General features: G+C 42.0%; 2 protein-coding genes across 12 annotated transcripts in view; both read right to left on the bottom strand.

The window, feature by feature from the left end:
• The window catches only part of PPFIA1 (PTPRF interacting protein alpha 1), a 60,489-nt gene extending 45,328 nt beyond the window's left edge, over nucleotides 1-15,161 (bottom strand). For 6 of the 11 annotated variants that reach the window (XM_057408757.1, XM_057408753.1, XM_057408758.1 and 3 more), the window contains exons 1-2: nucleotides 14,185-15,159; nucleotides 12,809-13,072 (exon numbers count right to left, since the gene is read on the bottom strand). In XM_057408757.1, the coding sequence (XP_057264740.1) occupies nucleotides 12,809-13,072 (264 nt within the window). In that variant the 5' untranslated portion in view covers nucleotides 14,185-15,159. Of the gene's footprint in view, nucleotides 1-12,808; nucleotides 13,073-14,184 lie in introns of all 11 variants that reach the window. The other 5 variants (XM_057408751.1, XM_057408752.1, XM_057408759.1 and 2 more) reach the window with 3 other exon arrangements.
• A 58-nt stretch (nucleotides 15,162-15,219) lies between these two features.
• LOC130598888 (alanine and glycine-rich protein-like) lies at nucleotides 15,220-16,216 on the bottom strand. The gene is made up of 2 exons (XM_057408781.1): nucleotides 16,071-16,216; nucleotides 15,220-15,535 (listed from the first exon to the last, which is right to left on the bottom strand). Exons 1-2 carry the CDS (start codon nucleotides 16,214-16,216, stop codon nucleotides 15,220-15,222), a joined length of 462 nt encoding a protein of 153 aa, XP_057264764.1.
• Between the last annotated feature and the right edge of the window lie 5,073 nt (nucleotides 16,217-21,289).

Genomic DNA, 21,289 nt, shown 5'->3' with positions numbered 1-21,289 from the left:
ATCTTTTAAAATCATAGAATGGTTTGGGCTGGAAGGGACCTTAAAGCCCATCCAGTTCCAACCCCCTGCCACAGGCAGGGACACCTTCCACTAGACCAAGTTGCCCAGTTAATCCAGAGTGGACACAACCCAGTTTTACCATAGCCTCTTTAACACAGCCTTACTTGTAAAGCTACAGATCTGTACTAAAGATTACATATCCAACCAGTGAACTATACCAAAGTACTTGTATTTCCTCCCAAAGGTTTTCTCCAAATACTCTACTGGGGGGTTGAACCCTGCAACTTAACAAAATACACAGACAGTAAGAAATGAACTAGAAATAGTTTCTAGCTTTAAGCTATTTTCTTCTCTTGTCTTTGCAAAATACTTCTAAAATGTTGTCCCTCCTCAGGCAATACTGTGAATCTTCTGAGCAAGGAAGTCCAAAAGCAGAACCATTAAAACAGCTGGAAGGTAACAGCTATCTAGCAGCAAGCATAGGAAATAGAGAGGGACTCTTCAGACTTGCCATAAACTTAGCATCTATTCATATGCAATAGCAGAAAACCTTCTTCCATCACATGGCTAGAATCTTTTCATTGTAGTGGTTATGCAAAAAGAGTTCCACCTTAGCTGCTCTTGGGCGCACGTGAACACATCCCCTGAAAGGGCAGATAGGAAACAAAAGTATTTGAAACCATACCAAGCTTGTTCTGCTTGGGAAAATGTACAAGATCAGCTAAAATATGTATCAGGAAAACTTTAGTCATCGTTGAAAAACAGGCTTTTCAACTTGGGATGTGTCTGGCTGCTCTGTGCAGAACTGTTGAGAGCAGGCAATAACAGAGTAATCCTTTCCAATACTGTAACACTCCAACTACCAATATTCCAGAAGAACACTTTACCTTAACACAGAAATAAGTTCACAATACTTGGGGGGTGTTTAAGAACACAAATGCCTCTCAGTTACACTCTGAATCAGTGAATTCTAAGGGTTTCACAATATGAATTACCACATTCCTGCACCCCTAGCCTAGTCTATTTTGATTAGTAACTAATACAGTAAGCAGCAGCACAACTTCTTAGTTGTAGCTTTAGGCATCTCCATTTTTGGAGTCCATGTCAGTGAAGAAACCTACCCACACCCATACCCACTATGGCAAAAGGAGAATATAGTTGTACTTAATTAAAAAGGAAGAATCCTGCATTACCAGTTTGACAAGCTATGGGACAAAATCAGTCTCCATCTTTAATACGACACTAGAGAGACTTCATTTCAGTTTTTCCACTCCACATAAAGCTGGTCAAGTTGTTCTGGAATCCCATACAAGACACACAACGCTCCTCAAAAATGCCAAATCCTTAAACTACTGTGACTGTGAGATGCTGAGAAAACTTAGCAAGTTCAGTATTTTTCCTGGTACCCCCCCACCCCCCATTACAGGGGCTAAGCAGCTACTACAAAAGCTATAGCAAGATGCTTTAAGTTGTAAACAACATTGAACTATCAGTTTCCACGGGCAAGGGAAGAGAAAGAAGTGTCTATCAATTCTACACAAGCTGCACGCACAAGCAATAGCACAATTCTGGCTCAGCTCTCATTTAATATGAAATTCCCATGAGGTTTAGAAATTCAAACTGATTTAATCCCAAATACTGCGCTCTAATGTGTTTAAAAAATTCATCCTCACATGAGTAATACTATTCTTTAGGAAACAGAGCCAGGACAAGATCTGTCATGCATAATCATTTCAGTGACAAGATACTTCTGCTTGCAAAAGCTGCAAGCAGCAGCTGAAGCACTGCCCTGCCCTATTCTAATCATTCATCTTGGCCTCTAGTTGTCAGGTTTAACTCTGTGGCTAACAGTTGTAAAGTACCTTTTCACACTATGTTAAAAGGGAATGCTTGGGAATATCTGAATAAGGCTGGCCAAGCCACCCTCATTAAACAAGCACCAACACGTACTTCCCCCTCCGTGCTCTCCTATTATATATATTTATTTTGCCAAGTGATGAACACTTCACTCTTATAACTTCAAACTTGTTTAAGCAAGTAATACTCAATGAGGACAGACACATGCCTTCAGCAGGAAATTTAACTTACAGGTTCTTTACATTTTCTTCTTCTATTTCTTTGTACTCAACCACCCCAGTTTACCTGCTAAGTGAATTTACAAAAGCTAAATATATCCAAATCTGCAATACTCAGAATAAATGCAACTGGAACACTGCATAGAGAAGTTGCTCCATTTTTACAAATAAAGGCAATTCAAGCCCATGCAAAAAGAGTAGTCTCAGGTCTTGCAACAGACAAGAGAAAAACTTACCTCCACAACATGCATTAAGTGTCAAAGAGTTGGTTTACAGGGTTTTCTTAAAGCTTTTTAGCTTTCAAAGTAAATTTTGTCTGCCATAAACGATGCCCATAATCAACAGTTTCAAACTTCATAACCACCTGAACCCAAAAATGTTACATCCAAGAACAAAACCAGGGATATTAATAACACTGAAAGGCAGGAAAGGAATAAAAGAAAGAGGAGACAAAGACAGACTTTTAACATGCTGTAACCAGTAACAAATGCTGAAGCAGAAGATGGATTGGTGAGGAACCTGGTCTGATGGGATGAGAAGCTCCTATTCCACACTAGGCTACAAACATGAGAAAGATGATGCAACAGGGAAATGCTGCAGCCTCCTAATCCATTGAGTAAAGGCATGCTTGGCCCATTTCTCCTCTACTGCCTCCCAGGGCTTAACCTTTTATAACCACTGCACAAATTACAGAAGAGTTACGCAGTGTCTGAAGACTACAGTTCCAACAGGGGATCAGAGTTACACCAACATAAGTATTAGCGTAACTAATATTCCAGGAGGTAGAAAAGACAGCTTCTTTCCTGCACAGACAAGCAGCAAGAGCTAAAATCCAAAAAACCTTTTTCAGATCCATTTTACATGAAGTAATTCCAGATTGTTAAAACAAAGGCTCAGCTTTTGGAAGATGATGTTGTTGAACCACACCCTCCAAAGACATTCTGCAAACTCCAAGCTGCATGTTCTCAAAGGCATAAATTACACGATGCACCTGCCTTGTGCTCCTCAACACAAAGCTAAAAGAATGCTAGGACCTTCCAAGCCTTCCCCCCCATCAGCTACAAGAAGATGGGAATACTGCATGTAAAATACATGACTTGGGAATAAAAGTAGTAAGAAACCCTCAAGATTCAGAGTGCACCTGCAACATTATCTAAACCAATCTTTTAGTCATTCACCCCAATGTAATATGGCAAATAGAGGAGCTTTGAAGAGATATTCTGAAGCTAAAAGCTTACCTAAGGCACGCATGAACATGTAAGCGCCACAACCAGATTGACCCATAAATCCAAGAGCACCCTCCATACATACTCTGCTGTTTCAATATTGGTCTCTCAGCTGTAGAGTCATCCTTTACTCCCATAATTAGATTATCTGAAGAACATAGACTATACTACAAGTAACTCTTCTGAACATTTGAATCCCACTGAAATTTTTTAATTACCTTTGATTTGGGACAATAGTTTCTTTTATTTCTGGGTTTCCAAATTAAAAGACAAAAGGTAGCCCACGTCTTAAATCCTTGCAGTAGCAAGAGACTCAAGTGCAAGATATCAGGACTTTCAATACAATGCACAAGAGAACCTTAAAGAACATGGAATTACACAGATTTCAGGCTCCCCATGGGAACAGTAAACACACAAGTCTTACTCAAGCACAATCTACAGTGAAAAGCACAGCTTGTAACAGAATTTAGGTCCAGTATTACTCATTCACAGCAAGGGTAATGGGGACCCACAAACCCCACCACGGTAAAACACCATTTCAGCTACAGGGGTTCCCATTTATGGATAGCAGTGCAAAGAAGAGGAGAGTCTAGACTGTAACATTCTATTGGTCAAAGCATATATTGCCAAATTATTTGTGACAGACTCACGTCTGACATTTGAGAATCCACAATTCGAATCCACAATTCAAATCCACAATTCAAATCCACAATTTAAACCCTGCCACTGAACAAGGCAGGCAGCCTTTCAGATGCATGCAGCAGAATTCCCTTTCCACTTCTTAAAACAACTATGATTTACACAGCAAACAGGCTTTCACATCAAGCAGCACACAATGAAACAAGCAAGCAATTCCACTTTGAGATACCTCTCTCCCTTTTTGGTTTCATGATCATGTTCAGAAATAGTGCTAAAACAGCTTAATAAAATTATTATTTACCGAGATAACCATGGATCCAGGAGCATTAAAATGTCCCAGTAAAATAACAGGATTTTATGATCCTTTTTATGGAGTGAGCCCTCTCCACATGAAAGAAAGGTTTAGCATTTACACCAAGGACTTGGGCAGCCAAAATTCCTTTTCATGTCATTCAAAACAAACACCATTTCTCAGTACAGGAAATTGTCAATGTTAAAAAGGCAACTATTAATAAACTTCAACTGCAAGGTCGTTTCCTTACATGAACATTCACAATGAGATCTTTCAACTATACATCAAGCCAGTCTAAACTTTGTATAGGTCAACACTAATTCTTTGTTTAAACTGCACATCTTAAGGTGGTTTGGTTTTGTTTTTTAAGCTATGTAAATTATCCAGCTTATATAATTATATCCTTATACTGTGCAGTGGTCTGTGAATTTAAGGTGGGAAGAGTCCCACTTCTTCCAATAGTACAGATTCTATTAACCCATGGTCTACATTCTTCACTCAGTTTTGCCATGTATTCTACCCTGTAACTCTTTATAAAGAGGTAAATTTACATTTAAAAACAATGTTCCCCTATCTATATGGGTGGTAGGATTAAAAGAAGCAAACACTGCACTTCAGAATACTTCCAGACAGTTAGATGTGAAACAGAGTTAGACACCAAACTCTGCCATGTACTAGGAAGAGGAGTAAGGCACAACACAGCATGACTTAGAGCATACCCAAACATAGACAGCTGTTCTACAGAGGGGGAAGGAAAAAACCCTAAAAAGTAAAATAATAACAAATAAGTTAAAAAAAAAAAATCAAAGCCTGTCCATTTTCCTATCACAACAAATAGAAAACGCTTCTTTTCCAAGTGGAAGCTTTTTCTCCTCAATAAAACTAGAAGGATGTGCATTTCTATCTTTCCAAGCTTTTCCTCGCCACAGCCCTTTAAACAAGGGGACCTCATTTAAGATCTGACCTGAAGATACCCGATTATGCCTAATATCAGCAGTGTGAGGATCTTTACATTAAGGAATCTTGGAGCACTTCACAGAAGTTCTAAAACAAAATACCATTTCTTTAACATTTATATTTCTGAAGACATAACCAGATGAGCTATGGGAAGAGATACGGTGACTGTTCTTATTCATGTGTACTCATCAAAAGTCATAGTATATTTCAGATGCAACTAAAAATCATACTCCTGTTAAGACTGTCATACTATCCTCAAAAACCATACCCTGAGTAGACGTGAACATAAACACATGGGCAAAGTTCAAGGCTAGCCACTGTGGAATAACAGAAGATTAAGCAACAAAGCTTCTCTTAAAAATGCTGCAGGCCACAGAGCCTTGTCATGCCCATAAGAAGAAAAGGAGCTGATACTCAGTAGAGCTTATACAAAACCCAAGGTAAAGTCTGAAATAGATAAAGGTCACAGGAAAAAAAATAAGTTAACCAACTCTTCACATCAGGTTACAGAAAACCTAAAGAGAAACAACATACCAGAATGAAACTGAGCATTAACTTCATCTAGTATTGTAATCACAGTCCTCCAATTCTGACTATACCAATTGGCAGTGTAATCTCCTGATGTGACCTACGGATACGTATTCAACTCACTACACAGTTAGATGGAGTTTACAAGATGCAGAAACACTATTTCCATGCACTCCTGTGAAAAAGTCCAAGTTGAATAAAAACCTCACTCCACTCAACAGCACAATAATGATTCTTCTTTCAGCCTGGAGAATATGAAAACATTTTTCCTGGCAAGAATTGCCATCCATTTCCCCATTTACACTTGGAGACTCCACAGGCAGGCTTACAAAAAAATACACTTGGAAAGTCATGAACACCCAGATTACCTGACACACACACAATGTACATTTATCCTTTCTCAGTATTTGTAGCTCAAGATCCATATGAGCAAGAGATTATGGTAAGTATTCTCTAATATATGTCAACAGACACCAGTCAGCCTTACAGACTTAAAGTGACTTAAGCTCCCTAAATTGCTCAAAGCAGCTTAACTGGAGACCTCTTTCATATTCCTTTAAAGCAAGAAAAATTTAGAAAAGCATAAATAATAAACTTCACACTTAGTTATTTGAGTTCTGGAACACAGTGATAACATAGGAAGAGCATAAAGCACAATTACTAATAGACAGCTAAAATGTTCTCTCCTAATGATTCAAGTTCTCTGACAACATTGTTACCTCTAAAGGATTTACATATATCAAAGCACAAACATCTACTCTTAATTTTAATATCAAATCCTGTAGTGAGTAAAACCAACACTGACCTCTCATAAATAAATACCAGAAAGCAGAAACTAAAGTCACAGACCAATGGATATTATAACATTAGGAACTTCTAAGAGGGAGATGGGAGAGGAGAACATTGTATTTAATTCATAATTATCTTTAAAAAACAAAAATACCCAAGAGTCCAGATGGAAATTCCAACTATGCAGCCACACTGAATCTTTAAGCCTTGCTAGCAAACACCTTTAAAGTAGTATTTAGTGAGGAGAGAAAAATGCAAGGGCTTGCAAGCAAAGAATTCTCAGAATACCAAAATAAACACTACCTGTTGTACAAGTGGCTATGGGCAAGTTAACATAGATGTGGATATATGTGAAGTTCACCTGGTTCCAAATATACCCTAAGATTGTAGAACAGCTTGTTTTGATCATAGCTCTTTTCACCCAAGCTTACATACAGCTGTTAGACTGCAAGTGAAGACTAACAAACATTAATAAACCCATCATCAGGCATTTGTACACAGAAGAGTAGGAAAAAATAATCACCAGCTCATCTGTCAGAGCTATAACCCTATGAAAAACAAACAAAAAAAGCTTTTCTGTAGAGTCATCAAAACATTCTTCCTCCAAATAAACGAAGGAAAAACAGTAGGTTTAGGCTTTGCACAGTCTTTTTATTCAAGGGATTGATGGGACATCATAACAGCACTGAAATTCATCCTCAAATACAAGAAAACTTCAACCTAACTCCAAATTCCATCTACCTAGAAGGTCTTTTCACAAGCAAGATAAATTGAAGCACAGTATAAACAGCAAGTTGCTAACAACAGGCAAGCAGAAGTCTGCTGGGTAGGGGTGGGATGTTTCAGTAAAACACCCAAAACTCTAAATGAGAAACCAAGAAGTCAGAACAAATGCTAGAGACTTGGTCCTCAATATACTCCACTATATTAAGTGCAGCTACTCCTCTTTTTGACCAGTCATAGAGCATACTTTCAGATAACTTGATATTCTTACAGTTTTAGACAAGAAATTGTCTGTTTCAATACAAAGAAATGTTAGGCAAGCTGAGGTTTATTGATACAGTCAGTAAATAACTCTGAACATGAATTCCTATTTCCATCTGACTTAAACTACTGTAGATAAAAAAATCTATCCAGTAGTTGACTAACAGCAAGAGCCAAGTAAGATTTAACAACTGAAACCCAACACAGACTAAGATTATAGTTGTCTGAAAAGGCAATTGGAAAGAGTCAGGCTGATCTTTGCTGTCAGAATGGGATGAGGGAAGTGGAAGATGCATCTCCTCTGACATACACTTGCACACCTGAAAACCTTTTGGATCACTATCATTCGTGGACACTGGGCTCTCTGCTGAGATTTATGTCTTTTATTTAGAAGTCAGTACTACATCTTGCAAGAATAAGAAGTAAAAGCTATGTCACCTCAAGGCTGAACAGCTGTGAACACTGGAAATGGATTTGCACTTAAAATGCTAAGGAAACTTCAGCTGCTGCAAAGTTTGGCAAGCCCTCTCCTTAATGTACTTTCTGCAACTGTGTTCTTCATAATATGTACAATTCAAAACCTTATTTCCACATCTAGGACATCCTGTATTACTTAAAACTTGTCTGGAGGAAATCCAAACACCACCATTATTAAAATGGCAACTAAATCCTTCAGCTCACCATTATAAAACAATACCAGCACAGTCCTTGGACCAAGTGTTTAGATATTTCTCATGTGAGACATTGAACAGTATTTCTGAGATTGTGTGAGGAAGGTAATTCTATAGAGATGTACCCGACTTTAACTGAATATAAATATAAACAAACACATGCTATTTTTAAGTGAAATGTGCAGTAGTGGTAAGGTATTTCCTATAGTTAGAAAGCAACTAAAGATGGCCTGCTGCAGACTCATTTTCAATTAAGACATGTTGGGCAACCCAGTAAAGCCAAAGCCAAGCCAAAATTATAGGCAGCTTTTTTTTTTTCCTCCATATTACAGTACAAGGTTCTTATTTACACACAAAGTCTCCAACAAAGGGTTTTACTTACCTTGCACAGGAATGAAAACAAAGTAGTATAAATTTAAGACAAAAAGACTTGAAATGCAGCATTAAGATGATCTTAGTGTTGCTGTATTACAGAAACATAACATGTCTACATCTGTTAAGAGTTTTATAAGCTTACATATTAAAATTGTCATCCTGATATAAGCTGCTGTGAATTCATCAGCTGCACTTTTATTTGTGCTAGGTATCAGAGTCTCTGTAACTTAAATGCTCATCTCTTCCATCCAAAACAAACATTTTGTTGTCAGTTACAGAAACATCATCAGGGACTGTAGTGATGGGACAAGGGGTAATAGGTTTAAACTTAAACAGGAGAAGTTCAGGTTAGATATAAGAAAGAAGTTCTTTACGGTGAGGGTGGTAAGGTGCTGGCACAGGTTGCCCAGAGAAGCAGTGGCTGCCCCATCCCTGACAGGGTTCAAGGCCAGGTTGAACAGGGCTTGGAGCAACCTGCTCTAGTGGAAGGTGTCCCTGCCCATGCAAGGGTGTTAGAGCTAGATGATTTTAAGGTCCTTTCCAACCCAAACTATTCTACGATTTGATGCTTCTATGGTCTACATTAAACTCTACCAGCAAGACAAACCCTACTCTGCAACACCTCAACAGCAAGAGGCTGGTAGTCACTTAAACCTCTTCTAACTTCAAAAGTTTACTTCTAAATGCAGTAGCATCCTGTACGTTTCACAGATTAAGAACACAAGCCTGCCTTTAGAATTTTGTAGAACACACTCTAAAAGGCACGTGAAGGGCATAATTCAATCCACTAAGACCATAATTAAATTGGAACTGAATGCATTTACATTAAAGATAAAACTTCTTTAAGTTCTCAAAGTAAAAAAGTTGGGGTTTTTTTGCCTATGAAAATTCTAGGCAGAATAAAAATCAATTTTAAGTTCTGGCACAGCATTTTCATGTCATCAAGTTCACATTCCAAGGTCAGAGTGCAGTCTGACTGGGGTAATCTGTAATAGAAGGTAACTCCCAGAAAACAAAAAGCATTGCCAAGAATCCAGTTATTCTATCAAGACAGCATCGATGTGTTTCATTTCCAGCTGTCCATACAAAAACAACCACACAGTCAATTTTACTCTGTGTAAATGTCACAGATAAAGTACACCTATAGAAGATTAGAATGCTCTTCTCTCTGCAAACCAGACATCCACATGGGAAATCTCCTTCCTCCAAACAGCTGTTAATGGGTTTATGTGAGTTAGAGCTGATGCTTTAAATTACTGGCTGACCACCAGACAACAGGTATGCCAGACAAGTAAACTTCCCTGGCACCTCAAAAACGCATATCACTGCTGCAGACCAAGTTGCATTCACTTTTATGATCTACAAGATGTGCAAATACATAAGTACCCATTTGCCATTGTCTAACTACGTACAGAACAGTCTGAGACTCTTCCTTAGGAAGAGAACCTCAGAGAATGTCAGGAATTAAGTGCAGGGATGCCATTAAAAATTGAGTGCCTTGATACTAAAAACAGAGAAGTGGTTTTGGCACAGAAGAAATCAATCTGGCATTCCTCCCTTTATACAAGGGGTTTCCAACAGTCATCAGAACAGTCTAACTGGCTGATTCAGCTAAATATATAAAACAGGAAAAGCAGACACACAAACAAGTCAACTCAATACTCCTTAAGACAAAGCACTCCAGAATCAACTACAAAGATGTGCGGCAAGCTACATACCAAGTCTGAGGGAGAAAGAATATGTTGGTTCCATAGCGATTTAGTAATTCATGCAATTATACTAATATCTGTACAACTGAACAGATCTTCACAATTAAACCTGTGATCTATTAAAGGGAACCTATTAGTTGAAAACTACTATGATAAAAGAACTGTTGGAACAAATCCAGAGGAGGGCCAGGTTGAGAAAGTTGGGGCTGTTCAGCCTGGAAAAGAGAAGGCTGGACGGAGACCCCAGAGCAGTTTCCAGTATCTGAAGGGGGCCTATAGGGATGCTGTAGAGAGACTCTTCACTAGGGACTGTAGTGATAGGACAAGGGGTAACGGGTTCAAACTCAAACAGGGGAAGTTTAGATTGGATATAAGGAAGAAGTTCTTTACTGTGAGGGTGGTGAGGCACTGGAATGGGCTGCCCAGGGAAGTTGGGAATGCTCCATCCCTGGGGGTGTTCAAGGCCAGGTCGGACAGAGCCTTGGGCAAGATGGTTTAGTGTGAGGTGTCCCTGGCCACCGGCAGGGGGTCGGAACTGGATGATCTTAAGGTCTTTTCCAACCCTAACTATTCTATAATTCTAACCTTAGGAGAATGTACACTACTAAATCTCTTCTTCCCTAAGAAAAATACAGCGCAGTTGTCAGTAAATTTAAAGTTCTCCTGCTTCTACTGCTCCTTGCAATCCACAGCTGAACAACAGGTCATTTGAGGCAGTAGTTCAAAAGAATGCTCAGCTTGAAATAATTAACAAGAAAGTTTGAGTAGTTTCACATATTGCCCTCACGGCAGAGTTTTCCCAGGGAACACTTATTAGAGCTCAAAAAAACCCAAATACCCGACATTGTTTCTCCTCATCAGAAATTTACACCTCTGAAGCAACTGACTCTTCACCATAACAAAAACTTGTCAAATACAGCAGTTACTTCTGATTGAAGCAAGACTAATAAAACATTCTCGCCTTTTGAAAGCCCATCAATTATCACTTTCCACAAGCATTTGAGCTCAAGCAGCACAAAGGACAAGAGTGTCATAGTTTCACACTAAGCCAACAGTTGTTTTCAACAGCAATCTACAAAAATCCATACACTCCTGTATATGTATATACATAGCAGTAAAATTTCTCTCTCAACTCAACTGAGACTTGGTCTCCTCCAGATTTCATGTGAAACTCTGTAATTATGACATTCCTGAAGATGGGAATTGTTTTTAACTGCATTAATCTTTTAGAAATGTTTAGAAAGAAGTGTTTACTTGAAAACTAAGCAGCTTACTAGATTTAGGAAGGAAAGCTGAGAACTGAAAAGGGAAAAGAGGAACAGTACAATTCAGAGCTTGGGTGATTCTACCCAGCCACAAATTCCAAGTTTACAGATCATGCAATTGGTTAATGGCATCCATTAATGTACCTGACATGACAGCTAAAGAGAAGCCACAATTATTACAACCAAAAAACAACAGTGAATGATTTTTGCCTGCAGCACATGATTTAACCCAGGGAGCAACAAAGGTTGGAAACTTGTCCTTTCTGATTTCCATCATACCACTGTAACACAACTAGATTAACATGTATTACTTCCTAGTTTCTCTCCCTTAGTAATTGCTAGTACATACCAAGGGTCATACAGTAATTATATGATAATGAGAGCAGTGGAAGCAGAAGGGTTTAAACCTGTTGTTTTAAAGGGTATCAACAGTAACTACAATATTTAAGGCTATGTAAACATTTGTAAAAATAATAAGTATTCTTAGCATAATATATGAAAGTACAACATCAACATGACATGTTTGGGACAACCAACCACACTAGAAAGTGCAAGGTTATCAACAGTTAACTGACACTTGAAAGCAGTCTCTGCTTTGCCCACAACCAAATGCTTTTCCAAGTGTTCAAAGTTCAGTTGTATTCTTCTTAACTAGAATCAATAAAAACAGAGAAGTTCTCTAGACACTAATCCCTTTTTCTAACTACACACTACCGCCCTGCGTAACACATTTAGCACTACAGGTTGCATGTTGGTACACTGCATTCTCCAGAAGTCAGTCCAAAAGGAACTAAATGACTTAAACACTACACTCAATACCATGAGTGTGGTGTTTTGATGCCATGACCACTGAGCATGTATTCACAAGGTAGCAGTCTTAAACTTAGCAAGTTTTTAAGTTGAAGTCCATAATGGTAACAGAATGGCTTGCTTTCTTTCCCAGTCTTAAGTACATGAACAAATCAGGCAATTAAAAACATTAAAAACAGTGACAGGAGAAAGTCCATCAAGTTTTACTGAGCAAAAGAATGTAGATACGGCTTCACACTCTGGCTAAGCCAAAGAAATGCCAAAAACAAAGAAAGCATACTGGAGGGAAAGGGCTGATGTTCCCTCCTTGCCTTGCTTTTCTTTCTCCAAGTGAGCAAGCACCAACAGATACTTCAGCAAAGTACCAAGTTAGATTCATCTGCCTCTGATGTAACTCTCCAGCAAATTAAATACACAAAAAAGCCAACAAAATAGCACAAACAATGCAAGTATTATCAAAAGGTACCTTCCTTTCAAAATGTCCATACCTGTGGCAGTGCAGTATTGAGCTGTCTCTGCAACGAATCTCTCTCATGACCAACTTCATGTAGCTTGCCCTGGGTCAACGCTAGTGTCTCCTGAGTTTCTCTTAGTGTCTCCAGAAGGCGATCCCTTTCTTCCAACATGGATACCATTAATTGCTCAAAATGGGAATCAGCATCTGACTGTAACGGGGAACCTGAACCATGGCCTCCATTTCCCCCAGAGGGAATCTCTGCCTCACTGATGGTTGGCATCACCTCACACATCATCTTGAAACAAAATAAGACAAAACAAAGACCATAAGTTTCTAAGTCAAACAAATCTAAACAGGTTAAGCAAAAGAGCTTGGGATACTACCCAGAACACTAACTTAGCTTTCCCAATGATAGCACCAGCAAAGGTTGCCAACACCTTAGAGTTTGCCACTGTTTCATTAAGACCGAGGGAGAAAAGGTTTACAACCCATTTAATCAAGGCATGGCTTCATAATGAGAATCCTGTGACTTCTTGCAAAACCAGATTTTTACAGCTGTGTTTCACACTGTGATCTCATTTTAATGGATTTATATTTTTGTTAAAAGTAAACTGCTGCTGAGCTCTTTAAAGAAAAACAGAGATAAGGTGTGCAGCGTGCCACCAAAAATTACAGACTTAAGCTAGTAAGTGATTACACTGCATATTTTGAAAAGCATTATCTGCTTGGAACATACAAAGATAGTATCTCAAACAGTACTTTGAGTTTATGCAGGCTGTAGAAAGTCTATGGTAAAAGTGATGCATGTAAATTAGTGGTAAATCCAAATAGTCCAATTCAGGTGATACACAGGTAAAGGAAGATAAAAAACAAAAAACCTCATTAAGAAGTGGCAGCAGCTATCACTGTGGATAACAGAAGAAAAGGTAAGCAAAAATAATTAAAGGCAGAGTCCGAATCCAGCTAACAATGCAAATTAAGCACTGTACTATTGTTAACCTTGAAGGACTTTTAAGAGACCCTAACAGATCCTTACAAGAGGTTAAATACATCAAGTCTTTAAAAAGACTGGTGAAGACAAACTGATTTAATTACTGCACACTCTCACTGAACCATTAAGACTCGTGAAGTTCTTCAGCCAGCCTCTCAACATCACAGCCCTGCAATAACCTAAGGCAAATCAGAAACAAATAGATTCGTCAGCTCTCAGGTACCACGAAGTTTGTTATCAGGCTTAAATGTCACACTTCGTATCGGAACGTTTTAAAAAACAATTAAACTTCTTCTGAGTCTTAATGTGGGTCCTCTCAATACTTTAAAAGACCTGGAACAGCCTGAAGCGCTCTGTAACATTTTAATGCACGATTACCATAAGCTCTATATTTTTAACACCACTACGTTATTTACCTTGCTCAATAAAATAAAAAGGCTTGGAAAACAGGCCCCAGGTTTCCTGCAGTACCAGTTCTTCTCTGTTTTCAGTCGGCTTTTGCTACCCCCAAAAACCTTTTGGATCGTAAAGCATCCATTCAGCTCTAGTCCAACGTCTATTCAATTGAAATACCCCGCGCACATGAAAACAAGTAAACCTGCCAAGAAAACAGCAGATCCAGTAAAAAGCAGCAGCAGCTTCAGTTAACCAGCCAAGTCCCCACAATAAAAGAATGTGAAAATAAACTGTCTCAGCTTCCCATCCCTCTATTAATGGCCCATAGGTCCTGCAACAGCTGGGATGGAGGAATCATGTGCTGAAGAAAAGGAACAGTAAAAACTTATACAGCCTGATGCAGTGGTGCAACAACCTTCAACAGTTCATCGCTCTTAAATTCCACTCAGGTCACAATCGCGCTATTGAACAGAGTACGGACAGCATGGGAAAACGACACGAGCTTTCTCGTAAAGGATTTGGAAAAGCCTCCCTTCTTTCCTCTTCTGTTAATTCCAGCGGGAGGTTCTCCTTCCAGTTCCCTGGGTCTTAGTTCACACATTTATAATCCCAAGAGCAAGGCGCTGGTATCGCTCTGGAAGGCGAGAAGGGAGACCTGTTGTTCCCTCTGCGTTAGTCCTCCGCCCGCTCTCGCCCCGGCCAGTCCCACCGACGATGCTTCAGAACCGAGATACCCAGCCGAAAAGGGTCAAAGAAACCGGCTGAGAACGGAGCCAGCGCCGGGAGGCACAGGCGGGGGAGGAAGGCCCCGGAGTCAGACGGGGGCACGGGCAGCTCCCGCCCGGGCTCGCCGCTCCTCTTCCCAGCGGCAAGGCCCGACGAACAATGATGCCGGTTGAGGAGACGGGGCTTTTCTGATCCCCCCACCTCCGCTCCTCACTGGGAGCGCCGAACCCAGCCGGGCCGGGCCTCCCCTCGCCCCACCGGAGGCCCCAGCGACGCCGGCAGCGCGGCCCCACAGCCCGCGCACAGAGTCCGGGACTCAACGAAGCCCCTCAGGAGCGAGTCCGGCCGCAGAGGCCCTGGCGGACTCGCGTCGCTGCGGGCCGGGCCCGGCTCCGCCCGCCGCCGCCGCCTCCTCCTCCTCCTCCACGTCCGTGGTGGCCGGCGAGAGGCCGGCTGAGGCCGGGTAGGTGCCGCTGCGTCCCGCAGCAGCCTAGGCCCGGCGGTGCCGCCGCGGCCTCAGGGGGCGGTAAAGGCCCTTCACGCTCCGGAGAGCCCCGATCGCCACTGCCGCCGACCCCCGACCCGCTGCCGGCACCGAGCACCACCAGCACCACCTCCCGCTTCTCCCAGCGCCCTCCGCGGCTCCTGCATAAATCAGTGCGTGCCCACAATGCACCGCGTGGGGAGGCTCCTTCCCCACCGCCGGGGACCCAGGTTCGAGTCCCGCTGCCCCGCGCAGGCAGAGCTGCGGCCGTGTTGAGCGCCTTTCCTTTCTCTTACGAGCGATACTCCCGCCGCCCACGGGTGTCCGCCCGAAAGGAAGGGTGCCAGGGCTCTGGCGCTGAGCCCCGGGGTAGGAGGCGTGCTCGCTGAGGCCTGAGCAACAGGGCAGGTCTGCAGTCATCGCCGCCGCGTGTGCCAGAGTCGCCCCGCAATCGAAGTCCTTCCCGCGGCCTGCGTGTCGCTGCACGGCCCTGCCGGGCGGGTCTGCCCGCTCCTGACAACAAACAGCCGCTGCCTGCTGCGGGCAGCGCCCGCTGGGCGGGAGCGGGGCCCTGCCCCGAGCCCTCGGCCCGATCTCATCACCTCGGCCCGCTCCAGCCACCTCAGGCCCTCTCCCACCACCTCAGGCCCTCTCCCACCACCTCAGCACCCCATCGCCTCAGCTTGCCCTTCTCACCATCGACCTGGCCTCAGCCCGTACCCGGCATCTGCACCCTTACAGCGTTTGTGTGTCACAGAGCTGTGAGGTGATGGTCCTAACCTACTGAACAGTGTAACTAAGGCTCTGGTGAGTGAAACGGCTGGAGGTGCCAGCGCTTGCATGCTGGGGCTGCAGAGAACAAAACCTGAAGCAGCGTAAGGAGCCATGTGCAGCCTTAATTCATATAACACGTGTGCGTCCTGCCCAAAGGCTTGGGACTGTAGTGAGAGGACAAGGGGCAATGGGTTCAAACTGAAACGGGAAGTTTAGATTGGATATAAGGAAGAAGTTCTTTACTGTGAGGGTGGTGAGGCACTGCAGTGGGTTGCCCAAGGAAGATGTGAATGCTCCATCCCTGGCAGTGTTCAAGGGCAGGTTGGACAGAGCCTTGGGTGCCATGGTTTAGTGTGAGGTGTCCCTGCCCATGGCAGGGCAGTTGGAACTGGATGATCTTAAGGGCCCTTCCAACCCAAACCATTCTATGATTCCAGGAGCACCCAAGGCCTCTCCCGCCTCACCCTGTGAGGAAGCGGTGCCACCATGTCCTCAACGCAGCTCCAATGTGACTTCTGTGGCTTATTCTCCCGAGGAAACAGGGCTTGGCTTCACTGACAAAAGACTCCTTATTTTCCTGTGTAAGCAGTTTCCAAACCAGCAGATAAACGTTTTCCACTTGTGTTTATATAGCTTCTGCTCTGATCCCGGAGGATTGTTTTCCTAAAGCTTTTAGCACGCACATGAGGAAGGCTGGAGTTTGTAAGCAAAGCGTAGAGAAATCTCTTCTCTCGCTTCGGGTTACCACTATGAATAAAGCGTTTGCATTTTGAACCCTATGCTTTGCTTTTACAGTGGAAAGCTCTGCAAAGCATCAAGGGCCACTTACGCAGGCAGAGGGATATCACGCCAAGAAGCAGCAGTCCCTGCACTGGAGAGGTTGTACTGATTTGTGACTGGATTATGGGACACTCGATTTGTAAACACACCACCTCAACACCCAGCGCTGGTTAGAAAGGGTCATTATGAGTCACACTTCCTTCCCCAAACACACAAATCTTTACAATTGCAAAGTTACTACACTGTGCGCTTTCCCTTTGCTGTTTGAACCTTTAGGGTGAATTCAGGTCACGTGTTTAAGTTATGAGGTCTAAATCTAGTTTTTATTCTCGATGTTTTTGATGTGATCACATGACTTTGGAAAAAGCCAAATATTATAAGGTACATTCAGGTCACGAGTTCTGGTTAGCACAGATTTAACGCTGAGTGATAAATGCACCATTGAAGTGTAATTGTAGAAATGCTGAGATCTGACTTTTCAATATAAAAAGAATAGCAAAAAAAAAATCCCAAATCAATCGTGCTCTTCCTGAGGAAACCTCCCAACGTTATGAATTAAGCTGTGTTGTCACAGTCTCGGTATAACCCAGTGCTGTTATCAGATAATCCTTTCCTTCCTCTATAATGCAACATTCAGGAGGGTAATAAAAAATAGAAGTCAAATTGATACCAGTCAAGTAAAGTGAGACTTTAAAAACTGAAAACATTTCAAAACAAGCAAAGAAATTCCTCTTGCTCATTATTTAAAAAAATACAGATCAACTTTTTGAAATATTAAAGTTTTTTTGCCCTATCTTCATTTTGCTCTCATTTACACTGCAAGCCTAATACCAAAGTGACAGCCTGCTTAATTTTTAGCAGAAAGCCCTCAATATTGAGAATTACTGATTTCACTGGGAAATTGTTTGTTAATAACAGTCTAGACACCAGCTCTTCAAATAAAGCCCTGCAGGCAGAGTAGTCTTTATACCTGTAGTGGCAGAACATCCATTTTGGATGTTACATCCACTGATCTACTGTAGGTACAGTTTTATACAGTTCTAGATTTCATGCTTATACTTGCACAAAAAAATGTTTGAAGCAAAGAAGACTGTTACATGTTAATTCTGAGAGGAGGAAGAACATCTTTTACAGACAACCTGGTAAAGGTATGTGAAGAAATGCTGATTTTTAGAATCATAGAATAAGTAGGGTTGGAAAGGACCCTAAGATCATCCAGTTCCACCCCCTTGCCATAGGCAGGGACATCTCACACTAAACCATGGTACCCAAGGCTCTGTCCAGCCTGGTCTTGAACACCGCCAGGGATGGAGCATTCAGAGCTTCCCTGGGCAATCCACTGCAGTGCCTCACCACCATCACAGTAAAGAACTTCCTCCTTATAAAATAACTTCCTACCATTCTCAAAATGGGGACGTGCAGCTGATGTCCCTCATGAACTATTATTGCATGATAAACTTTCAATAAAATGTGCAGATATAACAATGAAAGTATGCAAAAAATAAGCCACCATCAACTGCATTCCATCAGTTGGAATAGGCTTCTTTATTACCAGGAAAGCAAATTTTTTCCTTCCACTGACAAAAAGCATTGAATTTCATCCCAGCCGACGTTTCCACACTACAGTGGCTTCAAGGGATTCAGAAATTTGTTCAGAAGGGAACAATCTATAGGACTGGAACCATAACTACTTTTGGAAAAGAGACTGAAAAACTACGAAACCTACTCATGACACAATATAGAATCATAGAATGGTTTGGGTTGGAAAGGACCTTAAGATCATCCAGTTCCAACCCCCCCTGCCACGGGCAGGGACACCTCACACTAAACCATGGCACCCAAGGCTCTGTCCAACCTGGACTTGAACACTGCCAGGGATGGAGAATTGCCAACCTCCCTGGGCAACCCATTCCAGTGCCTCAGCACCCTTACAGTAAAGAACTTCTTCCTTATATCCAATCTAAACTTCCCCTGTTTAAGTTTGAACCCATTACCCCTTGTCCTGTCACTACAGTCCCTAATGAAGAGTCCCTCCCCAGCATCCCTATAGGCCCCCTTCAGATACTGGAAGGCTGCTCTGGGGTCTCCACAAGGCTTCTCTTCTCCAGGCTGAACAGCCGCAACTTTCTCAGCCTGTCTTCATACAGGAGGTGCTCCAGTCCCCTGATCATCCTCGTGGCCTCCTCTGGACTTGTTCCAACAGTTCCATGTCCTTTTTATGTTGAGGACACCAGAACTGCACACAATACTCCAAGTGAGGTCTCACGAGAGCAAAGTAGAGGGGCAGGATCACCTCCTTTGACCTGCTGGTCACGCTCCTTTTGATGCAGCCCAGGATACGGTTGGCTTTCTGGGCTGCGAGCGCACACTGAATCCACCTCATGTTCATTTTCTCATTGACCAACACCCCCAACATCAACGACCAACACCACCCTTCCTTGGGCAACCCATTCTGTTGCCTCACCACTCTTATTTTCAAGAGTTTAAGGGAATTACCTTGTTACCACTCCTTGACAAGCGATGAACATTTCCAGCATAGAGCAGAGATCTGAACATGAGAGCCTGCATAGGCAACTGGTTCCCAGTGCTGGGGGTTTCCCTGTGGCAGGACCACTGCCAAGCACTAACTCCTGCCAGCAGACCTTACAGGTTGTGCCAGTCCCCTTCCTAAACCGAGTTCCCAATTGTTCTTCCCTGCAAATACATTCCTGAGGTGTGTCAGCTCTGGTGGTGAGGGCAATGGAGTCATCACGTAAAGTTCATTATTTTCTCCTTATCCTTAGGGAGTCACGAGTTCAGACGTGCTTGAACTGTTTGACCTGGCTTTGCCTAACTGATGTTGCAAGTTGAGGAAGGTCCAAATCCAGGTGGACAGTGCATGCAGGAAAGGCAAAATCCTCACCTTTCATCTTCATTACTTTTGCTGTACCATCATGGATGAAGAGGACTTCAGCCTAAGGAGCTGTCAAGGCAGCATCTTCAAAATAATACGTTCAAGGAAGAATAGAACAAGGCTGAAAAATAAAGTGGAATTTACAGCTGCATGAACAAACACAATTTCACTTCAACTCATCCCACATAAAAAGTGAAAACTAATAATGTTAGTAGAAAGAATCTGGCCTGATTTTATTTACGTTTAACACGAGTCAAGTGGAGACTTTGTGAGTGCAAGGGCAAAAGGCTGAACACCGTAAAGGCACAGAGTTGATAATCTCTATCAATTTGACACCATAACACATCCACTCATATTCATGTATCTCAGAGCCAGGTTATGTGGAATACATCAATAAGTGAACCTCAGTATTCACCTAGATCCTGAAAGATGTCATTCCAGGTCATCCCAAACAGAGAGAAAATGTAATTTCTTTGGAAACTAAGGTTTGTTTTGTTCTTAAATAGTTAAAACCAAATACTAGCTACCAACTATAATCACACTTCATTATGAAAGCAAAGAACCTACCACACAATTCCAAAATGGAGAGTGAATATGAATGAACCCCATATACTAATCTTCACTTCAACCACTTTGTTAACAAGGCACAGACACTCTCACATTCAGTTTTCTCAGCTCCTCACATCTGTGGTTGGCCTTCCCATCTGAGAGGCAGGAGGTTTTAGCTCTAGACCTTCCTCAGCCCCAAGGAGTTGTCACCTTTATCTTTGTCACCTTCAAATGTATCGCTCTCTGCATAAGTTTCAGAGGAGAGATGGAAATGTAAGTGGTTAAGCACTTTCTTCAGAAATGGGTTTCAGCCTCAGGTGGGTTCCCATGGCATATAAATGTCTGCTATATAAAAGGGAGGCACTGTCTCCTCGAGTATAAAGAGCTAAGTACCCACTTATGCCCAGAAGGATGGCTTAGTCCAGGAGGGAACTTGAATCCAGAATATCCTAGTTAAGGAATATGCCTCCCACATGACATTCTGCAAATACCTTCATTAGACACCTTGCTTTGTAAATGCTACACTTGAAGCCCAGACTGTGGATACAGCAGAATTTCTAAGGCACCTCAAAAACAGCCGAGAGGTTTGATTTTGAAGCCATATTGTTATCCCCGTTTGTAGTCCTCCATAGTCCAGAGCAGATCAGCCTAGGGTCAGGACTTCAAATGCTATAAACATGTCTGAATAATCAGATCTTTGCATATAATGCTCTGTGTCGCACGTAATACACATGAAATAATCAAGTCAGGAGAACTGCCAGGTTCTGCAAATGCCGGAATACTGACATATTTCTGACTCCTATTTACTTTGTAGTACAGGAAAACTAAAGCACAGGAAAAATGTTTTCCTGTACTGTTTATTAAAGTACAGGAAAAATGTTTCCTTTCTTTTATCTCCTGGGCATGATATGCTGAGATG

The sequence above is a fragment of the Pezoporus wallicus genome, unplaced genomic scaffold (genome assembly GCF_028554395.1).
Source record: "Pezoporus wallicus isolate ANWC-B61680 ecotype Strahan unplaced genomic scaffold, APGP_CSIRO_Pwel_v1 contig_6382, whole genome shotgun sequence".
In the NCBI taxonomy this organism is placed as follows: domain Eukaryota; kingdom Metazoa; phylum Chordata; class Aves; order Psittaciformes; family Psittacidae; genus Pezoporus; species Pezoporus wallicus.
Note: the sequence above shows the minus strand (reverse complement) of the source record. Positions and strands in the feature narration are given on the sequence as shown.

Coding starts and splice junctions, on each gene's coding strand:
- LOC130598888 (XM_057408781.1), bottom strand. CDS start 16,216: ATGCAAGCGCTGGCACCTCCAGCCGTTTCACTCACCAGAGCCTTAGTT. Junction 15,536..16,070: donor GGGCTGAGGCCAGGTCGATG/GTGAGAAGGGCA, acceptor TGATTTATGCAG/GAGCCGCGGAGGGCGCTGGG.